Source organism: Rhododendron vialii, chromosome 5a (genome assembly GCF_030253575.1).
Source record: "Rhododendron vialii isolate Sample 1 chromosome 5a, ASM3025357v1".
Taxonomy (NCBI): domain Eukaryota; kingdom Viridiplantae; phylum Streptophyta; class Magnoliopsida; order Ericales; family Ericaceae; genus Rhododendron; species Rhododendron vialii.
In genome coordinates this window covers 12,628,511-12,646,149 of record NC_080561.1, presented here as the reverse complement: position 1 = coordinate 12,646,149, position 17,639 = coordinate 12,628,511, and the positions used below count along the sequence as shown (strand labels likewise).

The 17,639-nt window shown below is 38.3% G+C and overlaps 1 protein-coding gene and 1 pseudogene across 1 annotated transcript; one reads left to right on the top strand and one right to left on the bottom strand.

Annotated features, from left to right (window-relative positions):
* Positions 1-1,706: 1,706 nt before the first annotated feature.
* Positions 1,707-2,382, bottom strand: LOC131327586 (glutamyl-tRNA(Gln) amidotransferase subunit A, chloroplastic/mitochondrial-like). Its single transcript, XM_058360736.1, has 2 exons — positions 1,921-2,382; positions 1,707-1,821 (listed from the first exon to the last, which is right to left on the bottom strand). The coding sequence occupies exons 1-2, from the start codon at positions 2,380-2,382 to the stop codon at positions 1,795-1,797; spliced, it is 489 nt and encodes a 162-aa protein (XP_058216719.1). The 3' UTR covers positions 1,707-1,794.
* Positions 2,383-5,826: 3,444 nt separating this feature from the next.
* On the top strand, positions 5,827-16,240 carry LOC131328047 (uncharacterized; annotated as a pseudogene).
* The last annotated feature ends 1,399 nt before the right edge of the window (positions 16,241-17,639 follow it).

Here is a 17,639-nt window from a genome sequence, read left to right as displayed (position 1 = left end):
GATTAAGAACAAACCAAACCAAAACAGAACTCAACATTGAAGAGTGAGGGGAATCCATAGAACTTGTACAAATGAAGTATGATGCACTCAGATTATATGTTCTTGATTCAACATCCCCGTCACTTGAAAATAGTATGGTAAGTGTATAGTATTAAAGAATGTGAAGATTTGCTTCGGCCAAATCAACAACCATTGTGTTGAACTGCTTTTCCACCGTCTCTCCTAAAACCAATTGGTGGTAGAAAGGGTTTCAATTAAGTCTTTTATGACATTCGATATCGCACCCGCAAGTCTGTTTTTAGAGCGGTCACAAGGAGTGGCATTGTGTAACCAAATCCATGGGGGCACTCCGGGCCCAACAATCCCTCCCTCACGATGACACTCCCGCGACTCGAACCCATGACTTCCTAGCTCTGATACCACTTGTCGGATTGCTTTTTCACCATCTCTCCTACCAATTGGTGGAAGGAAGGGTTTCAATTAAGTCTTTTATGGCATTCGATATCGCACCCGCAAGTCTGTTTTTAGAGCGGTCGCAGGGAGTGGCATTGTGTAACCAAATCCATGGGGGCACTCCGGGCCCAACACATTGCATAATCAAAAACCTAGTCGAAGCTATACTTGAGATTTGACCCATCAAAACTAAGGTAGAAACCATGAAAATGAAACGAAAAATAGGTGAGATGCTTACACATTACCCAAGAACAAAATAAGCACATAGACCCCTATCGAATTAAGGATTTATGAAAATTAAACTGTCAAACTATCTATTTTGTGTGCTCTTGCGATTAAAAAAACGAAGTATGTTCTCTTTCCTCTCATCACCAACCTCCACAATTTAACTTGCAATTTATATAGCAAAACTCATTTCTAGAGAGCCATGGGAATGCTAGAATAGGAAACGATATGCCTTTTATGTTTTGAGCCACTTATTTGGTTTCCCCAATTGAAACACCTTATGCTCCAATTTATCGGTGTGAGCCTACAATCATTGTGCTCTACCTAACTTAGCCATAGCCATGTGCTGCAAAGAGAAACTCTTGGCGTTAATGCTCAAACCACCAATAGAAAAAATTGAAGCAATTGGCAAGTGCCTTTACCTAGCTAGCTGACTTCTAAAAAGCTTCACATATGGATCATTAATTTTCAGCATCAAGTTGACTATCATCAATTTAAACCTTAGATTGATACTAAAAGGGGCGAGCGATAAAATTAAGCAAGTTTGTTAACCTTTTGAAAACCAAATTCACCTATGGAGCCATTTGAAAACCAAATTAAGCATGGCGACCTTATTCATTAGATTAACTGCTGGAACGTAGATAGTTAAAACTACATTGACCACGATTCAACAAATGGGCGGTTTCTAAAAGGAACAAAAAGGAGAGAGAACTAACCCAAGGATACCACTCATGCAACTCAAAGAACTAATTAAAAAGAAAAACCAAAGCAGAACATTGCAAACACCACTTGCCAATAATTGCCCAAAGAAATATGCAACATCCAACTGACACCATCAAACCACTAGTACAAATACATCTCCATAGACTAAATACATTAATCCAACTTATTCTATAGGACCCAAAATCAAAATTGTTAACCAAATAGCATTCTAAACCATACGTTGTTTGATGAAAAAAAATTAAAATCAGTCCTCGTTTAGGGTTTAGGGTTTAGGACTCACCAACCTAGAATCAAAAGAAAAAAAACCTTCATCTTTAGAGTTCCATTACAGACACAAGGAGCCTCCATCTCATGCTCTTCGATCATCTTCTTCTGTAAAAATCCTGCACTCCCTCACAATCTTTTTCGAACACCCTTGGCCTCCAAAAAAAGAAAAACTAATTAAGTTCCAATATTGATATTTTGACTAAACGATACACCGATATTAAAAAAAAAAAAACTAATAAGCAAAACCCTAACCTGGTACGCAGAAGTTTCAGTAGTACTCCCAATCCCTAACTCATCCAAATTAGTCTTCCCAACTATAATAGACCCACTCCCCCTCAACTTCCTCATCGCCGTGGCATCGAATGGCGGCTGATACCCTTCCAAAACCCTAGACCTGGCCGTCGTCTGCATGTCCGTCATACAAATATTATCCTTGACGGCAACCACAACTCCAGCAGATGGGCCCACCTCTTCGTTCCGCTCGATCTTCCTATCAATCTTGGCGGCCTCGCTCATCACAGCAATGGCATCAGACACGTGGAGGAAGCCATGGAGTTGGGGTTCGGTGTGGCGGAAGAAGGGCAAGGACGATGACGGGAGAGAAGATGGGGTGTGGGGGAAGGGATAGGGGTGAGGAGGAGGGGGAAGGGAATCACAATCCACAGTCCACCGTCCACCATCGTGGTGAGCCATTTCACCCACAATTGCGACCATAGTTGGCTTGAGATTGAAGTTCAAAGGGAAGAGAGAGCGCTCTGTTTAAAGTTTGAATATATATATATATATATATATATATATATATATATATATATAGAGAGAGAGAGAGAGAGAGAGAGAGTTGTTTGAAGTTTGAATACAGAGACAGAGAGAGAGAGTATTAGGAGTAGAGAGAGACGGTTTGTGTGTAGAGGAAGTTCTCTATTTTGCACCTTTATGATCCAAGGTCGAGAACTATGTAACAGATCCAATGGTTAGGATTTATAAAATTTATAGGAGGCACAGCGCAACACGTTCTGAGCACAACTAAACCTTTTCTACTTCTAACCGATCCTATAAGGCGATAGCAAACCCGACTTTTCGAGGAAAAGATTTTTTAAATAAGATTCAAATAGGGGTTAGGATTTATAAGAGGCACGGCGCAACACGTTCTAAGCACAACTAATTGAATTAACCTTTTCTGCTTCTAACCAACCCGATAAGGCAATAACAAACCCGACAGGAAAAAGATTTTTTAAATAAGATCAAATAGGGTACAAATAAACAATTTCAAGCAAATGGATTTCAAAAAAAAAAACAAAGTTGTCTAAGTTTCGCAAAAAAAAAAAAAAAATGATCACAATCTAAGCCAATTAAATCGCTGCATAATGATCCGCTCTTTCAACCTCCCTAACCTCCGTAAAATATGCATAGAGCAATTTTAACAATTCATCAATTAAGTTGGATACAAAAAACTTGCACATTTCATCATACCCCTTCAGAGAATGCAACAGAATGAATCCTAATAGCAAATGAGCTCATGCCTGAAGGCACCTCGTCCCGCTTTCTCAAATAAGTACTTAAAAAATAAGAACTCATTTTCAGACTTAAAAATAATGGACTCACAAAAATAATTCTTATAGCAAATGAGCTCATGCCTGAAGGCACCCCGTCATCTGATTTTCATTCGATGAAGATGCAAAAATTTCTTCTGCGAGAATAATTTTTCTTTTCATGGTAGAAAATAAAATAAAAAACTAATAGTACATTTGAAAGAAACATGTTTTGGAGCTTTTATTGGTAGGTGGAAAATGGTAGATAGAAGGAGAATCATGAAAGTTAGTTAAAAAAAAAAAAGATACAAGAGAAATTATCGAAAAAATGGCACTGCAAATGGCAATACACCATTGGTTCTACCATTGTGGCCAAATGCCCCTAATCATTACCATTCCATGGAAATGGCTTAAGCCACCCAACCATTAGACTTGCTATTAGGAGGGGCTTGCATTAGAGCATCCGCACCAAGCTCGTTATTCACCCCTTTTCACCAAGGTGGTGAGCTAAACTCCAAAAACTGCCTCACACCAGACTCGTTTGTGCCTCGCCCCAATATTTGGAAAATGGATAGTTCTTCGTCTTTCTTAACGAACCGCTATTCATAGGGCTCGTTCGGATGTGGGATTAGGTTTAGAGGTATTATGTAAGAAGGAGGATTGGATAATAGGGGGTATTGGTTAATAAGGGATGACCCACATTGATGTGTGTTTATGGAGGAGGTATTAAATAGCACTTGGTTTAGATGGAAGATAAATAAGGGGTATAAGGAAGAGTGGATGACGTAAAAAGATGTCAAATGACCTTTTTGCCCTTGTGCAATCCCAAACTTCACAAAATTCGATAAAATTCGTTTTTGGTTAATTTGATAAAATTCGTTGTTTTTAATATATATACATAAACTGTAGGTTGAAAAAGTCAGTTTTACTAACGATTAAATTCGTTTTTAATCTTTCACACTTCATTTTTTTTTTAATCATATTTTTTAATATATAAACTGTAGGTTGAAAAATTAAGTCTTTCAATTTTCAATCGGTTTGAATCAGTGCAAAAATACTATTTCTCTGATCATTTTATCCTAAAGGATCATAATTAATTTTTGGTTTTAGGGCTCTCGTTTATTAGCCCTAAGATATTTGGTTGTGCGACTTTCTTAGGGCTAATCAACGAGAGTCCTAAAGTCAAAATTTAATTATGACCCTTTAAAATTAAATGATCAGAAAAATAAAATCTTCCCACTTATTCAAACGGATTGAAATTTGGAACACTTAATTTTTCAATCTACAGTTATACATTAAAAAATATAGTTAAAAAATTAATTGCTCTAATTTTCAATCCGTTTGAACCGGTACGAAGATCCTATTTCTCTGATCATTTTATCCTAAAAGAGTCATAATTATTTTTTGGCTTTAGGACTCTCGTTGGTTAGCCCTAAAAGATATTTGGTTGTACCTCGGGGTAGAAAAGGGGGGGATTTCGAGAGGTAAAATAGTCCGAAATAGAGGGGGATTCCACAACAACTGGTCCAACACTACCCATCGCTAACACCCCCTCAGGGGGTATTAGCAGGTGTAGTGGAAGCCGGGGTAAAGATAATACCCCCTTCATTTTGGAATCCAAATGGGGTCTTCAGCTATGCCCAGGGATTAAAAGGTGGGATTTCACAACCCCCTTCACAATACCCTATCCAAACAGGCCAATAGGTTAAAGAATATTTTACTATTTTTTGTCTTATTCCTATTGGGTGTAAAATAAAAGCTAGGCTATTATTTTTTCGAAGTTTTTCATGTTGTCAACTTTATTTGATAAAATGCTGTGTTTTAAGAAAAAGAATAAGTATTTTCAATATAAAAGAATAAGATGAAGCATGTTACTAGAATAAAATTACAAGTAGAAAGCTTAAGGTATGGTCCTTTTAATTAGAAAAAGAAGACAATGAGAGAAAGTGATGTGAAAGAAAGGAAAGTGAAAATAAAATTTCATTATATTTTTAGCAACAAAGCAAAAGCAATGTAACCATGCTTAAATGAATTGTACAACATATTTAATACTCCATAAAAGTATAAATAAAGAAAGAATACTGAAAATTGAAAAAAAAAATCTCAATATTACATTAGGAGAGGAAGGAAATAATATATTAATAGATAATAAGTTAGAATAAAGTGTCTGATGTAGTAAGTATTGTAACAGGTGACTAGTTAAAGAAAAGAAAAAGTGACTATTAAGGACTAAAGGTGGATTTGGTTTTAAAAGCCAAATAGTAATTTGTTTTTTCATATTTATTAAAAAAATTGCATTTATTTGTTTTGCGTCAAATTTTTGTGACTTATTAATTCGTCTCGGCGAAAGAATCGAAAAAACATAAAATTTTGATCAAAACTCATAATTTAAAAAAAAATACAAAACAAGTAAAAAAAAGTTGTTGTCTTTTTGACTTAATTTCTATTTTTATTCAAAAAATTATGAGTTTCGATCATGCTTTTTTAATTTTTTGATTTTTCTCGACGAGACAAATCAATAAATCACAAAAATTTAATGCAAAATAAACAAATACAAAAAAAATTTTAAATAAAAATAAAAAAATAAGTCACCTTACTTTTTAATCTTAACCTACCCTAATTTGATTCGAAATTTAAAGTCACGTTCGAATGCTCGTCAATTTTATTCCACATCACACCGTCACAATCGTATCCAAAGGCAGTGTTAACGACAACGGTTCCCCTGTAGGCCATAGCTACCGTACTGCCAAAACACTCCGATGACACCCTCTCTCCTCCGGCGATGTACGATTGCCTCTCCGAACTCTTTCCGGCGAACCCACGGTTACCGATCGAAGGCGGCCCTCGAAGCCCTAGAAAAAGCCTCCGACGAGAAAACCCCAACCATCGCCCTATACAACTACCCTTCATTTTCCGCTGCTTTCTCTGCCCTCTTTGCTCACCTCTTCCACTCTCATCTCCGCCTTCCCTGCCTCATCTTACCCTTCTCCTCCGTCGAACCTCTCAGGTCTATACAAACACGTTCATTTGCATATTCTTCTTGCATCATTGTATTTATGCTGTGTAGGTGTGTTATGGTTTGTTTGTTTGTTTTGTATGATTTCTATGCTCGGGCTTCACTTGGGATTGGGAGTCAGGACCTGTTTGATTAATCAATCATTTTACAACCACACCCATTTACGTACCCACACTCAAAGGGCGTGGGCTCCACACATGGGATGTGTGCGTGGAGCCCACACCCTTGTAACAGTTGGTGTGTACTTGGGCGTGTGAATGCGTGTGGTTCTAGCATTTTTGTTAACACAATCCTTTCTTTTCTTTTCTCACTAGTGTGTGAAACCATACCCCCCTCTTTTCTTTTCTCACCTAGGTAGCCCAAGGGGCTGGAAAAGCGAGTTGCCAAATTTATTAAAGAAGCTGAAATATGACAAGACAATGTTTTTAATTTGTCAATACCATTTGTTGTATAATGGCGGTGGTAGTGCCATGTTGTTGCTGCTAGCAATATGACGGTGATCGTGTTTTGGGGTTGGTGTTGGTGTTGGTGTTGTGGTAGCGTGGCAGTGGTGTTGAGGTTGGGATAGTGACGGTAACGATGGAGGGGTGGCGGTGGTGGAATTGGACTAGGAGGAGTAGTGGTGGTGGTTGTGGTGGTTGGTTGGTTGTAGTAGATGTGGTCGTGGTGGTACCATTGTATGTAAGCGGTTAGAATTTCATTTCAGAAAGTAAAAACTCTTCTTTTAGTTGAATACTTTTCAACTAAAAGTATTCGAATGCTATACAAGAGTTGCTAAAAAATTTAGGTGGCGTTTATCAACTAAATCTAATTTACCTTAACGTTATGTATTCAGTTCTACTGAGTTTAATTGTGCTATCAAACAATCCTGGTCAAATATTTTGTTCGCTAGGTACTTATGTTTTGTTTTGTTTTTCTTTTTTTTAAAATTTTGTGAGTTTTCTAGCCTGGCAAACGGTGTTCTTTATATATTTTTTCTTAAATTAGTTTGGGAATGTAGGGTTGATGATTTGTGCATCGAAGGACTCAAGGAATGCTACTTTCTTGATTTTCTTGGGCCAAGAGGATTTGCAGCTGAGCTTTCGCATCAATCGTCGTGCAAGTAAGAAAGTTTTACTACTAATTTGATGGGACTGGTGATTTTCTTTTCTATTGCACAGCTGGTTTTGATGTATATGGTACCCTAATGTGCATTTGTGGTTTGATTAGGGTGATTGGATTCGATCACAGAAAATCAGTTCTGTCCATGGTATCTTGTGACCCTGGTTGCAGTGGGAACGTTTCATTTCGAGTTGATCTTGATAAGAGTAGCTCCACTGCTGCATATGAGTACTTCTCTACTAAACTGTTACTGACGGAATCCAGTGACGTGAGTAATCTTATGCTGTTTATTGTTATCTGTTTTAGTAAGCTGGTGCACGTTATGTATTTTGGCAATTTAAGGTTTCTTCCGTGTGTGGGAAGGGGGTTTATTCTGAGTTTCAGATCAAATGATTATAAAAGCATATATGATTGTGTGGGGTGTTGTCTATCCGGATTTCTTCCTGGATCTCTAGATCGGACCTGGGGAGAAGCAACACCTTCCTCACCTAGATGTGCTTCTGTTAGTGCCTAGTCGGTTGTTGGCGACCTGAAGGCACTGATGGATAAGCAAGTCCCAATTTGAAGAGAGGAAAGTACAGAGCTCTGAGTGAATAGTAACAGCCTACTTCCTTGGAGTTTTGAACTATACTTTACATATGGAAAGATTTGCCTTAGCCTCCAGTTAGCTCGTGCCTCCCATGAGGTCATGAACAACCACCTCACAGTTTGACGTCATGCACAACGATTGCCAAGCACCACATAGGCAGGTAGGATTTGGCTGAACTGTGCCTCTTTGTCCAACTTGGCTCAGCATCCTGTCTTACGTGGCTTGTAATGTTCGGACTCAACACTTTGCCCAGCCCGCAATGTAACGGCCCGAATGGCCCGAATGGCCGGCTGGAATCGGCTGCTGAGTCGTTAGGCCTGTTCATTTGAATGGGCCCATCTGAATGGAACGGCCCAATACAGATTGTGTAATTGCAAAGGTGGTATTCATGTTAGGTTTTAAAGAAAAGCAAAAAACAAAGTAATAGATTGTGCGGCCTTTTCTTCTATGTAACCAAGCACAGTGGAATGTATATTATATATGTCTAAAGCAAAATTAGAAGTTATTAGAGAATTGGTTGCATAACTTATGGTAAATTTTGCCTTCTGCGGGGCAATTGTTATTTTAAACTCCGAGTTGAAACACAAATTTACGGACATGAAGTGGCCCGAAATTGCAATTGGAAACCAATCCCAAATCCATGAAATAGCTGAAACACGTGTTGTTATGAATTGTCAAAAACAATGGCTATATTGTTGTGTGAAACAGGGCGAGGTCAAATATTTACTGAACCTGAAACAACGTGATCGTCTGGAGTTGGTTCTTAAGTACATTGAAGAAGCAGATCTTCGCCAATGGAGCTTACCAAACATTAAAGCATTTAACCTTGCACTGGGTGAATGGCGTTCAATGTTCAACTGCATGACTAATCCTCACATGTATGAACAGGTTCAGTAGTTCAACTTCTGATTCTTTTGTCATGTATAGCATGAATAAGGAGCCGTGGATTTCTGATTTATACTTCAGTAGTGGTATCATTTCTGCTTTTACTTTCACAATTATGTTGACCTTGTTATCCAAGTGTCTCCAAGTCTCATGAAGTACTCAAAGCTTTCATATAATGGGAGAGGCTTCTGAAAGTTAACAAACGCTACTCTGATTTCATGACACCACATTATGTTCTGTCGATCTGTATCTTACCTTGCCGATGGAGGCTTAGTGAATTTGAAAACTTGGAGGCTTTGTGAATTTGAAAACTTGAGTTGCTGGAAAACATCGCTCTGTTGCTGATTTTTTGCTATAGCTAAAATGTTGTTTTCTGCTCCCAATTGTCAATCCTTGAGATTTTGGATGTTTGGTTGATTTACTTGTTTATTTTATCAATGAGCAAATAGGATGATGGGAATTACCATAGCCTTGTTTTCTAATAGCTAAAGGACTCTCCCTTGTCTAAAGTTATAAGAGAGTACAGAAAGTCTATAGGCTGAATTTGGGAAGTGTGTGACATAGTCTTTTGATTCTCCTTTTCAGGTGTGTGCTTGGCATGGGCATAACCTTTCTAAGATTACATATTGAGTTACTAGTGTATAAGTGCATTTTGAGGGGGTAGGGGCAGGTGAAGGAGTCTGGGAGTAACTGAAGTTTGAAGAGAGGCTTAGGCAACTGAAGATGAAAACATTCTTCGAAAGACCGAAAAGGAAATATCTTTAATGTGGTTATAAACCAAGCAGTTCTGGATCAAAAGATTGGAAGATTGTAAAAGCCCAATCTTTTCACGAGTCATCTAAAGTTTATCGATCTATCGCAAGGGTTTGGACTTGATAATAATAAGGTAGAACTTCAGAACCTATCAATAGTCGTTTGAGCTTTTGAACTAAATCTTTTTCCATTTCTAGGTCGATATAAAAACAAAAAGAGGAGAAGGCTGAGAAAGACGAGATTGAATGTAATATTAGGTCTTTCTGAGGTGAGTCCATTGTACTGCTCAAGAGCCACTTTTGTTTACTAATGGTAGTGTGCTGTTTGGATAAGTGGTTACAAGTTCGGACACTTATAGCAACTTTGTAGAGTCCCATCTTCGTTTTTAGCCGGCTTTTTTTGTCGCTGGTCCTTTTTCCTTTTCGTGTGGATGGCATCTTTCCGTTGATGCTCTTTTATTTTATGTGGTGCTATGTTATTAAAAAAATGGAGTGGAAGAATACAATGGGAGGAAAGGATAGAACGGTAGGAATCCACATCTGGAGCCCTTGAAATCCGCATCAAGTGGTTGTACCACATCAATACCGATGAGAAATCAATTTCATTTGATTAACTAATTTAAAGAATGTCTTAGAGTTCCATATATGGACTCCTTCATAACAATAAGACTAGCCTCAATAAATTTCCTAATAGACAAATCCTAGAGTGACAACATATTTTATGTACGCATCTACATCGACTTCAAAAATGAAATATCATCTAGGATTCTTTAGCTTATTACCAAATCTGTCTTGTTCATTCTGCCATCCCACACAATGATCCACTAGGTTCTAATAGAATCTTGTGCTTTCATATGTTCTGAGTCTGCTTTCCCAGCTTTATAAGCTAATATCCTTGTACCTTTACAGGTCAAAAATGTTACTTCTTTTTTAAAGATCACACTTCTCATAACTGCAAGAACACATATAAATGTCATAGCTGGGGATGTATGAAGGGGAAAAAATGAGAAGTAAGTTTGCTGCATTGTTAGTACAGTACCCGATAGCTGTGCTGGTTATCTCAATTTTCCTGTTACATTAAAAATTTAATAAAAATGTGTTTGCTCTAGTATTTGTATGAGGAAAGTGGATATTTTGGAAGTGTAACCTTTGTCTTTGGCATGTGTGGCTGAGTTAAGATCTACACTGAATAGGTACATAGTTTGATACTTCTCATATGCGAGCATATAAGGTGGGTTTTCATACAGATGAGTGTGGGTTTTCGTACATTCTCCCCTTTATTCTTGGTTCATAGGCTTCAGTTTAGATCGTTTTTTCATAATTTTGACTTGGCTTGAACTGTCTTTGTTGACAGTTGCTGGAGATAAGCTCTTTGGATTTAATTGACAAGGGGAATTCTCATGTCTATTCGCCAGGATGCAGCAAAAAATTTGCTTGATAAGGTTTTCAAAGTTCGCTTGGGCAGAGGATTTTATGGGGAGTGTCTGGTAAACATAGTGACTAATCTTATTTGCTATCTTTCACTAAGATCAATCAATTTTAGTCCTGATATAGTTTGCCAGAGAACTGTTGCCATGCATCGAAAGCCCTATGTGACTATCGGTTTTAGCACTGTGTCTCTAAAGCATATCTACCGCGTTAGGTATTGGAGATCCAAAACTTTGTCTTTCGGATTTCTTTCTTCCTAAAAACATTCTTTTTCCTTTTCTTCTGCATGAGAACAATATTAAACATAAAATTTTGAGTATCCAATTAACTTTTACTCCAGTTCCATTAATCTGGTCCTCAGGGAGTTAGAGCTGATGGAAATTCCAATTTAACTGATGAAATTGCCAAGGAGCTTAGCTTAAAGAGTCCTGCTTCTGGGCTGAGGTAATTGTTTGTCAAAGTTTTATGTACTTGTCAATCTTTTCTTAAAATTGTAGTCTACAATATTTGTTTGCGGACATGAGTAGATATCAAAGTATCTGCTATAAATGCTGGGTCTCTTTTGGTGTTTGTGGATGTGTAATTCTTCCGTACGAAAATCCTAGATGTGAAAGTCCTATAACGATCATTTGATTTCCATGACATTCGGATCACAACCTGAGCAACCAAACACTAAATAGGCCTTTATTTTGCCAGGGGCATCAGGCTGGCTAAACTCTTAAATTGTTTTAGAAAGAATGTTCTTATCTGTTATGTTTTGTATATCTACCCTATAGGCGTGCATCAATTGACACCATTGAATAAGATGTTCAATCAAACTACTTTAAATTCTCGATATGGTCTTCCATAGGTTAGCAAACATCTTGGTGATCTGTATGAACGGGAATGTAAGCCACACTTATGGACATGTACCAATGACTCCAAATATTTGTTGTACTTGGTCCTTGAGATGATAAAGGTACCTTAAGTTCATTCATTAGCATTATTAAGTCTCCCTTTTCTCTAGGCCTTCCCTCTCTGATGCCTTCCGGCTTTGATTTGAGGGTTTGGTTCCATGGTATATTGTCCCATGAGTTCCTTGATTTTGGGAGGTATTGGGGGGCCACTATTAAGTGGAAATATTCCTAGCCTCCTAGGCAGCCACTTTGTGCATATATAGCCAATTCAAAGACTTTCCTTCATAAAAAAAGAAAAAGAAAAGACCGACTATCTTGGAATCTGATCATTTACTGTTGCTCACTTCCTTCGTAGCTCAATGCCTTGACCCTATTACATAAGTTGATTCAGAACTATTATGTGTATATTGCCAATTCAAAGATTTTCCTTCATCAAAAAGAAAAGACCGACTATCTTGGGATCTGATCCTACACTGTTGCTCACTTCGTAGCTCAATGCCTTGACCCTATTACATAAGTGGATTCGGACCTTTTATATCACATCATGACATAAGTAAGCAGTTATTATTGTATTGGCCTAAAACCTTGCTAATTGATCTTTACAGTGTTTCCTCTATCAATTAGAACCTTTTTTTATCATTACAATGCTTCCCCCGCCTATACCTCCTGGATTGGGGATTACATGAGTACTGTAATTGTTATTGTTGTACATGTCCGAGATTGGATAAAATTGACAGCCTAATGCCTGCATTTGGCCCTAGCCATAATCCTTGTGAATTAGTTGGACCAATCTCGTATTGGAATAAGGTTAATGGTTTATGCTTTCCTTAAGTGAGTGAGTAGTCATATAACAACCCGATATCATCAAGCACCACGACCAGGACATAATAATTTGAATATTTTACAGCACCAACTCAATATAAACAACAAACAGAAAGCCATCCCCCTCTTCCTTAAATATTTACTTAATTTTTTATATACATTTTCTACATACCCTTCTCTCTGCAACTTATCTTACTCCCTTTCTCTCATTGTTTCCTTCATTTCCTACTGTTCCTTGTCACCCACTTTCTAAAGCAGCTCCTCCTCTACTCCTATATTTTTCCTCTTTTTTCTCCCGGCTTCCAGTCCTCTCATTTTTCCTTTTTTATTCCCTCTCTAAGAACTTGCCGAGCCATTCCAATGAATGGCAATTTGGTGGACAAGTGTCCTCTCTGATAACATTTGTTTTTTCTTCTTTCTTATCCTTTTTTCGCAACACAACAAACAAATCCTCATGCACACAAACACATGTCCCTTCACGTGCACACACTCCTCACTTAATTTACACAAATGGCCTCCATGCAAATTTTTTCTTTTATTATTATTGTTTTTTAGACTTCTTTAAATAATTCATGCACCTTGTTAATGTAAAAGTAGACAACAAACAAGATACATTAAAAATCTCTTGATTTCTAATCCAATATATGGTGGGGGCCACCTCTAGGATCTTGTATGAGCTTGATTTTATGTTGTACAAAGCTAAGTGTCACACCGTGACCATCAGGGGAAAGGTTCTAGGCTAATGCAACGAGGACGTTGTATCATGATGCAGCGCAGCCTCCTCTTCCACCTCGACCTCCAGCACATCCTTCGGCCATAGTCAGGATTGGAATGAGAGCTCTAATACCAACCGATACAGGGCAGCCTCAACGTAAAATAAAATATTAATAAAATACTATTTCTAAAATCTAATCTGCATCACATCATAAGGTGGGGAGATTGTGAGAAGCCATTGTGTTAGTCCCACATTGGTGGGAAAATGGGAATGTCAATAGTATATAATGGTTCGCAACGAGATACTGTATAACCTGAGGGTAACCTTTTGAGCCATGTGGTTAGGTTAAGAGTTAGCAGGTCAGCTGGCGCGGGTCGTTACAAGTCATGCCATCTGATGGCAGAGTAGTTGTTGGGATTAGCACTTATGTTGTTGGTGTCTACTGACGAAATTGGTGCATGTTTGGGGAATTTACTGCCTTGGTCAAGTTAACAAAGCTGGTACCAGATTTTATTTTTTGATTTTGCATCTAACAAATGTCATTAATTAATTACACGCCTGCATTGCTCTAGCATGGAGGAAGCTCAACTGAACCAGAAAAAACTTAGTTCTTGCCGGATTCTGTTAAATTTTCATTATGGTTTAGACATAGTTGCGCGTGTTGATATATGTACTTCAACTCCTAGAACATGTAAAGTTTCGGTCAAGATGTCAATCGGTTCTTGTGTTGTACGCGAGAAGCCTAGATCATCCTTTATGTTCCACCAATCATCTGCACACTTCAAGCTTGGGCTTGCTGGTATGCACATAGTTTCCTCCAGTCACTGTTGCAGATGCTTCTTTCCTATTAGAGAATTTCATATTTCAAAATCCGTGGACTACTAATAAAGAGTTATATTATTCAAAATGCATATCATGATTTTTAGAAGGATTTGGGCTTAATCTAAGTGAACCCTGGAAGCTCAATGGAAAATTGAGATTCATGAAGCTAACCCCAATTGATTGGGACACATGGCTCGTTCTGGTTACTGCACATTAAGGTGCAATTCCATGCCCTCTTTGGATAATTGCATAATTTGCATTTTGTGGTGTCAGGCCCATTGGAGCTGTTCTCTACATGCAACGGAAAAATCTTAAGATGTGCCTAAGGAGTATGGATGCTGGTACTGATACCTCTGAAGTTGCAAAGGTAGGTCATATGATGAAACAGACATAAATTTCATGATGAAACAAACGTATAAATTATTTGCTCCATTCTACCCCCCTTCAGCTTTGATATTGTGGGAATATTGTCAGTTATTTTTGTATTGCCTGTCTGAACATGAAGGCATATGGTGGAGGAGGTTCCCCAAGTTCCAGCTCTTTCATAATAAAGATGGACGAGTATAACCAGTGGCTTTCGGTACACCAACCACGAACACATTATGGTATGTCACTTACTTTTGCTTAGACAGTTGGAAGTATGTGCTTGATAGGCGCACAAATGTTACATTTACACCCCCAAGTTACGTTTTTTAGTCCACTATTGTGTAAAATTATGTTCAATATGTGTTCCAGGTATTCGGAGACCGGTTATTGAGATTTTGGCGCTAAAACTGTCGAGATAGTCAATTGCAGAGCAAAACCATGTAAGCAAGGCAGCCAGCCTCCGGACCCAAATTTCGTTACTCTGGAAATTTTCTTGAGCCAAGCATCTGGACGCCCGAAACCTACTCTAGGCCCATTCAGATGGGATTTATACAGCTCTTGGGTTTGATTCACCAACCACGCGTTGACTGAACCTTTTTCGTGTCCGGATGCCCCATGCAGACTTTCAAGATGTTTTCGGATCCTCTGTCCCCCTTTGCCTGTCCCAGCTCCCTGTCCTAGTTCCCAAAACGTGACACGTGTTCTTTACACACTATACCAAAAGTCTCAGCCACACCCAATCTTCTCTCTACTATGAAACCCTTGGCCAACTGAACACCCATTTCCCCCCTTGGGCAAATCGCCACCTCCATCTTCCATAACCTCGTCAATCGTCTGCACACCGCCACGACGGCCCATCACAACGCCGTAGTTTGAAGAAACGGAACCTTAATTCAAGAAAATTGAAACCCCTTATTTGATTCTCTAGAACCTGTGGATGAATTGCTAAGATTAAGATACCGATTTGAAATCGGGAAAACTAATGAAGGTAATGTATTTTTTTTGAATGCCATATGCATATATGCAAATACATGGATTTGTGCGTATGTATTGATATACGTATTTGTGAGAGAGCGGGAGAGAGATTCAGTAGATTATAGATCACATGAAAAAAGAGTTCAAAAGGCTTCGGAATAGAGGATGTGATGGTCGACGCGGCCGTACGAGAGGTGGTGCTACAAGGATAGCCGTCGGCGAAACTAAACCTGGCCGGAGGTACTAGGGAAGATGACAAGGGGGATTCGGTGTGGCTGAGACTTTTCGTATAGTGTGTAAAAGACACGTGTCATGTTTTTTGTAAACTAGGACAGGGAGCTGGGACAGGCAAAGGGGGACAGAGGATCCGAGTCCATTTTCTCTGTCATTTCTTAGCCTCCAAAGCATTCAAAATTTTATCTATATTTTATATGGGCTCTATACTCCGGTTTTTGGGGTATTTGTGAGATTAAAATTGAATGGTTAGCTCAGAAAATTGGGCTAAAGTCCAAAAAGAGTGACTTATTGGCCCATTTAATCCAGGCTAGTTTTTGATAAGGGCCGGAATCCATTGATTTAAAAGTCTTCCTGTGTTAGGTCCTTTAATAGACAAATATGCCCTGGTTACCGTTGTTTATTTCCCCTTTCTTCGTTCTATATCAGCATCTTTGTCGTCTCTCTCTCTCTCTCTGAAACAGATGAGGATCGAGGGGGCTGTGGGCGCCGTTGATTTCTGCCGAGGAAGAATAGGAAGAGAAGGACAGGAGAAAAGGGAGTGGGGAAAAGGAAGGAAGGGGGAGATGAGAAGATATAGAGGGAAGAGAGGTGGGTCGGTGGCGGCAGACACCGGCCATGGCTACCCTCCACCTCTATCCATTTCCCCCTTTTTTTTTTGGTTCATTGATGCTGAAAACAGAGGAAGTCGAGGGAGGGCAAAGAGAGAGAGGGAGAGATAGAGAGAAAGAGTTACCGGAGGTGAGGCTCGCTGGACTAGGAGACGGCCGGAAGAAAATGTGGCAGGAGAAAAAATTTCGGTGAGCTTGAGAGGAGGAGAAAAGGGAATTGTTGAGTGAAATTGGCAAAAATTGTTTTGGATGCTGTGTGAAAGCATGAAAGGTTAACATGGCAGAGTGGGAGTTTCTATAAAACAATTATAAAAAAGAAGATAAGATTGTTTATGAATTATTGGCATAAATTGTCTAACCACATGAGACATATCATTCAAGTTTTACAATGTATAGATGGCATAGTGTGTGTATTTATTTCTAGCTGTAAGTCTTGCTCCATAAATTTAGAAGGAAGTAATCGGCTTTGTACATTAAAGAAAGAAAGAAGAGGCAAAGAGCAGAAAAGAGAAACACATAGTATAACATAATAGGTTCTGAAGACCTACTTTGCTCCCGATAGTTCCCAGAGAAACTATCCTTTCTATATATTTGTGTCCAGTGCTTAATTTAGTTTCTACAATCTTATTTATTGCGTTGGTTTTATGACACGTTATCAGCATGAGTCTCTACCTTACTGAGAAAGGTTAATGGTTTGCATTTCCTATAACTAACTTGTTCATATGCTCTGCTTGCTATATCTTTGTCCTGCATAATATACGTAAGTAGTATATGGTAAAAAAAAAAGGGTACATGAAGTACTTGCCAGTTATGAATCTTGAAGAATTCTATTTACAATAAAAGATAAAGAATACCTTAAGTATTTTAGTAGTAAATACTTATATATGAAAAAAAAAGGGGGGGAGAATACCTAAAGTATTTTACACGGTATGAAAAAAAAATTAAGAATACCCGAAGTATTTTTTGCACCAAAGTGGGTGAGTTTTCAATATTGAATCCGCCACACAGCTTCAAACTCTTGTCCTCCTTGAGGGAAAATTACGAGTTGGCCACTGAACTAACCCCAGTGGTTGAGAAAATATTCACATAATTTTATATCTATTATATCTTCTCTAGAATTTTATCAAATATAAATAAGAATAAAATCATTTGTCAGCATTAATTTCATGTTCAGAACTTCTAGTTGTATGCAAATCGTTTATACTCTATCACTGATTGACTTGAAAAACA